This window comes from Otolemur garnettii, unplaced genomic scaffold, assembly GCF_000181295.1.
Source record: "Otolemur garnettii isolate 467f Iridium unplaced genomic scaffold, OtoGar3 scaffold00138, whole genome shotgun sequence".
In the NCBI taxonomy this organism is placed as follows: domain Eukaryota; kingdom Metazoa; phylum Chordata; class Mammalia; order Primates; family Galagidae; genus Otolemur; species Otolemur garnettii.
This window is the reverse complement of record NW_003852533.1, coordinates 3,240,103-3,245,993: the sequence shown is the minus strand read 5'-3', so window position 1 is coordinate 3,245,993 and position 5,891 is coordinate 3,240,103. Positions and strand designations below refer to the sequence as shown.

General features: G+C 44.8%; 1 protein-coding gene across 1 annotated transcript in view; it reads left to right on the top strand.

The window, feature by feature from the left end:
* Positions 1-606: 606 nt before the first annotated feature.
* WIF1 (WNT inhibitory factor 1) overlaps positions 607-5,891 on the top strand; it is a 75,480-nt gene continuing 70,195 nt past the window's right edge. The window contains exons 1-2 of the mRNA XM_003798530.2: positions 607-925; positions 1,301-1,440. Of these exons, the coding sequence (XP_003798578.1) occupies positions 781-925; positions 1,301-1,440 (285 nt within the window). The 5' untranslated portion in view covers positions 607-780. The remainder of the gene's footprint in view (positions 926-1,300; positions 1,441-5,891) is intronic.

Below are 5,891 nucleotides of genomic sequence, written 5' to 3'. Positions count from 1 at the left end.
AGAAGACGTGACGGGATGCAGGGAGAGGAGGCCTGCCCCAGAGAAGGGAGAGGGACGTGGGGAGGGACGTGAGCCTTCCGTCGGCACCGGGACAGAACTGGGGGGCGTCATTGTCGTCATCACGGGCTCTCCATCCAGCCCGGCGATGTCTGCCCACCCCATTCCCAGGCTCCCCTAGCCGGAGGAGGGCCAGTGTGGTCCCGGGGTTCCCGGGAGCGGCCTTCGCTCCCACACCGCACCGCACCTCCGCTCTGCGCGCGCCCCACACGCCCCCGGGCACCCGCTGCCCGGCAGCGCCCCCCAGCGGGCTCGCTCGCACCGCGCCGGCGCCCGCCCCGCGCGCTCCTCTCTGTTGCACTTGACCCCGGGACTGCTCGCCCCGCCGGGCGTGCCGACACCTCCAGCCGCGCCAGTCTGGCGTCTCCGCCTCCCCCTCTCGGGCCCGCACCCCTCCTCTTGCGCGGCTAGAGCCGCTCACCCCCTACCTCCTCCCTCCCTGCCTCCTCCCCTCTCTTTTTGCCTCCCCCCTCCTCTCTCTTCCCTCTCTCTTCCTCCCTCCCTCCCTCCTCCTCCTCCTCCTTTCCCTGTCTTTCCCTCTCCTTCCACCTCCCTCCTCGGGCTCTCCCAGGCTCACCGCGCCCAAGCCTGGAGGCTCCGCGCCTGGCCGTCTAATCGCGAGCAGCTCTGGCCGAGGAGCCGCGCGGAGCCGAGAATCTGACGGCCGCAGGTCGCGTCGGTGCAGCAGCAGGACTTCGTCCCCGCGAAGAGGTCCGGAGCAGCATGGCCGGGAGAGGCTCCTTCCCCGCCGCCGCGCTGCGGCTGTGCAGCGTGGTCCTGTGCGCGCTGGCGCTGCGGGCGGAGGCCGGGCCGCGGGAGGACAGCCTGTACCTGTGGATCGACGCGCAGCAGGCCCGAGTGCTCATAGGTGAGGCCCGCGCCGCCAACCCGGGACACACGCGTGGAGCATGTTTGAAACCTTAATTCCCAGGGAAGATCGCTCACCCTCGTTTAATCAGATACTCTCCGTCTGGAAGTGTAAACTCTCTTGAGGAGCCAGCGCTGGGGTAGCGTCCCGATTAGCTTGCTCTTAGCCTTAGCGATCTAAGCGCGTCTGCTGGCGTCCTTATCGCACGCAGAGGCACATTGGTCTCGGGGGAGTGTCGGTACCAAAAAACAGGTGGGTCTTGAACAGAAATGACCCGTACTAACTCTTTGGTTTTCTTTTTTGCGTGAAACTTCTGATTGAGAGTCTTTCAAGTCCACCTGGTTTGATAGTTTTATTATTTTTTTTGCAAAACAGGATTTGAAGAAGATATCCTGATTGTTTCCGAGGGGAAAATGGCCCCCTTTACACACGATTTCAGAAAAGCACAACAGAGAATGCCGGCCATTCCTGTCAACATCCATTCTATGAATTTTACCTGGCAAGCAGCAGGGCAGGTAAGTTCTCATAACCAGGAAGGGAGGAGGAACTTTCCCTCAACACTAACACGGCCTCTTGGCAGGTAGGAGTAATAATGTATCGTGTGTAGTCCGGGACATTTTGCAATCTATTTGAGACGGAGTCTCACTCTGTTGCTCTGGCTAGAGTGCAGTGGCGTCAGCCTAGTTCACAGCGAACTCACACTCCTGGGCTCAAAGGATCCTCCTGCCACAGCCTCCCCAGTAGCTGGAACTACCAGTGCCTGCCACCGCACTGGCTAATCTTTCTATTTTTAGTAAATGGGAGTCTTACTTTACCGGGGCAGGTCTCCAACTCCTGACCTCACATGATTCTCCCACCTCCACCTTGCAGAGCGCTAGGATTACAGGTGAGAGCCACTGCACCCAGCCACATTTTACAGTTTTTAAGAGTAATTTCTCATCTGATCGCCAGTGCAAATAAATAATTAATTTCTATTATTTAGGTTGTCACAGAAATTAAAGATTCACAAAAGAAAAGAGTAGGCAGTGTAGCTAAGCTCACTAGTTTGGTAAGAGTCTCGAAGCTGCTGGAAATATGAAGACCACAAATACCGACATCACTGTGTTTCCAGGATCATTAACATTAAAAAGTAACAATAACGTGTGTCCTTCTGACTTTATACTTCACAGCAAATCATAATGCATATTTTGTGCATTTTAAAAGTTGGTATGCTTAATGTTACTCTCTGGAATGTGAAGGCTGTACACAGAGGGTACCAAAAAATGCATACCATTTTAAGAAGGGAAAAGACTGTTGAAATTGGAATACTCAAGTCACATTTGACTTCTGCAATTACAATAGAACAAACATTATATTATAATTTTAATACAGTTTTTTCTTTTCTCAAAATGTGTATTTTTTTGGTGCCCTCTGTTTCAGGTAGACATTCACAGACTCAAAAGGTATCATGTAAGAATGGTGTAAAATATTGCTTCTTATTGAGTTTTTAAGTTACTATTGTAAATGCTTTCATCTGGAAAAGAAAACTGATCTGTTTTTATGAAGAAGATTCCTTTTATTCCATGGCACTTTCTCATCTTTTGTATGCTTCCTTCTGCACATTTTTTTGTATTATATAAATGGCTCCTAATTTTGTAAAGAAAGGAAGAATAAAATGCTTATGTGAGTTTAATTTTCTTTGCACAATTGGGGGATTTACTCTAGAGAACAAATGATAAGTAATAAATTCTTTTGTTAATTAGCTGGTAAAATGTGTCTACTATGAAAATCATGGTAATTATAATTAAAATCACATTTTTAGGTCTTTTTATTCTAAAGTGCTTAAGTGGCTATTTTCAAGAAGAATGTGACACAGAAAACACTTCATAAAACATAGCTGTTTTTGGCTTGGCGCCTGTGGCTCAAGTGGCTAAGGCGCCAGCCACATACACCTAAGGTGGCAGGTTCGAATCCAGCCCGGCCGGCCAAACAATGATGGCTGCAACTGGAAAAAAATAGCAAGGCGTTGTGGCCGGCGCCTGTGGTCCCAGCAACTTGGAAGGTGGAGGCAGGAGACTCGCTTGAGCCCAAGAGTTGGAGGTTGCTGTGAGCTATGCTACGGCACTCTACCCAGGGGGACAGCTTGAGGCGCTGTCTCAAAAAAAAAAAAAAAAAAATAGCAGTTTTGAGTTGAGAAACACTGTTCCTTCTAATTACCTGTTACGGCAGGGACACCACCATTTCCCCCTCCTCTTCCTCCTCCACCTCTTCCTTAGACCAAATCTTGACCCTTCAACACTTCCATTGTTATGTGAGTTTTTTATTTATTTATTTATTTATTTATTTATTTATTTTGAAACAGAGTCTTACTCTGTTGCCCTAAGTAGAGTGCTGAGGTGTCACAGCTCACAGCAACCTCCAACTCTCAGGCTTAAGCAATTCTCTTGCCTCGGCCTCCCAAGTAGCTGGGACTACAGGCACCTGCCACAATGCCCGGCTAATTTTTGTTGCAGTTACCGCTGCTCTTTTAACTGGCCGGGGCTGTGTTCAAACCCGCCACCCTCGGTATATGGGGCTGGCACCCTACCCACTGAGCCACAGGTGCTGTCCGTTATGTGGGTTTTTAAAAATTGAAGTTTTTGGATCTGCCCTGTATAGGTCATCTGTTCCTAATAGCAGGTAAGTCCGCAGCTGCCCGTTGCTCTGTAGGGAGAGCTTCCTTTTCTCCTGCCGTTCCCTCCTCGGAGGAACTTCATGGACACTTGAGTATTGAGATCAGTAACAGGTCAGTGAATGGCCTTCTCTGGTCTCCTTTTCTTCTCACCTGAATCTATTAACTTGTGGTTGACCACCCCTCAGATGGTCATTAATTAAATGGTCAATCGATTCTATATTTTCGAAAAGACGTTTTTTGACCTATACTTTTATGGATTCCTAAGAATTGTTGGAAGGTAGCTTAAATTGCACCCCTATCTGAAAGAATTTGCTGACTGGGTAACTATAAGACAAGTAAAAAATGCAAATGACTCTTTTTCTTTTTTTCTGTTTTTTTTGTTTTTTGCATATGTCTTCTGGGGAATGGAATTTGAAGTAAAGGCTTAAATTCCACCTATTTCCCCTACTTATAGCCTAATGCATGTTTGGAAATATTGACATATTGGTGAGAACAAAATGACTGACCTGTCATACAAGGTCAGAAATATTTCCTGCAGGGGTTGGGGAAGGAGGCAGACTGGCACGAAGATGGAGCTTCCAGTACTCTTTTTCTCCTGCTTCAATGTTCTGGGCACCTTAGTTCAGATATCTGATAGGGCCACAGGTAGCTGTGAGCAGCCTGGTGTCTGGTTTCCTTAGGGTAGAAGGCGGCAAGGGGGAGGCTCTACACAGCACCATGCGGCAAGATTTTTTAAAATATCATTTAAGTCTGATTAACCTTACGTGCTAGAGTTATATGTTTCTAGAACCAAAATTTTTGAAGTTCTGAAGATGGGAAAAATAATAACATCAATACCAATTAAGTATTCTGAAAGGCTTCTATGTCCAAAGCCAAACCTCTTCAAAACATTTATATGAAAAATGAAAAGTTCATTTCATTACATAGTTATTTCATCCAAATGATATCAAACATTTAGGCATTTCAGCAACACCTAAGCAAAACACATAGCTGATTAATGAAATTTTAAGCTTTATATTTAAGGGCTTTGGCATCTTATAGACAAAGTTAAAATAACTTCAGGACCGAAGACCTGGTAAGGTGTTATCCACTTCCAATAAATGGTTAGTTCAGTAGCCCGAAGTGGGCCCTTAAAATACATCTCTGTGTTCTATTGCAAACAAATGCAAATAAAAATTTTCATGAGATTCATCAAGTTGGTCAGATTCTTTAAAAAGTTATTTTAGTCTGTGGAGAATTATGCATACTCAGTCTCTGCGGATGTGCATGTCAGCCTTTTTCCAGGGCAATTAGACTCATGGCCAAAGGCTTGATGTAGATCCTTTGTGAAATTATACTTTCAGAGCTTCATGCTAAAGAAATAATCATGGATATAAATAAAAGTTTAAGTCCAAGAATGTTCTTCATCATGCCATTTATAAAAACAAAAAACTAGACACAATTTTGGGTCCAGCAGTAATACTAGCAGCATAGAATGAAGCAATAATAAGGCTATTCTAGGCATTCGTTGGAGAGGAAGAAAGATGTTCGTGCAAATTAAGTAGTCTATAACAAGCACGTTCTGTTTGGTTCCATTACAAAATGTATTGGCAGACACAAAAAAATCATGGAATCAACATCTGATCCTCCACAGGGTAAGCACTGGTTGCGTCTGCTACTTTTATGCTTTGGTTTCTCCCCAATGAATGTGTATTAATTTGTAATTAATTTTCAAATTTATAAATTATAACTTTTATAAGTTATTCGAGTTTTACACTGATTTTCTTTATTATAGATGCTTTATATCTGTTATCTGGCATCAATTTTACACTACTTATTGCTCAACAGAATGGTAAAACAAATGGTTTTCACGGGTTATTATAGCCAAGGAAACCAAAGAATCAGCAGTGCTTGACTGAATTCTCACCAGTTTCTCTTGAGGTTCCCCTGACTTTTTCCTGCCTGGAGTAATTTTTCTTGACCCCTGTGTCCCTCCTTGCAATTCTCATTTTCCACGGACAGTCTTGCCTCAATGTTGTCTCTTATTTTATTTAAAATACTCGTTTTCTGACATGCCTTTTCTCAAAGCTTTTGTTTTGTTTTCTTCTTATAAACACATAACTGTGTACATTGAAGCATTTACAGGGTTCAGTGTACTGATTAGGTGTACAATGTGAAATGCTTACATTGGACTGATTGACACATCCAACACCTTGATTACTTATTTGTTGTGGTAAGATAATTATACTCTTTCCTTAATAGTTTTGAAATGTACCATTGCATCATGCACATAAAGCTTTTGGATAAGGGAAGAATTTCTTTTTTTTTTTTTTT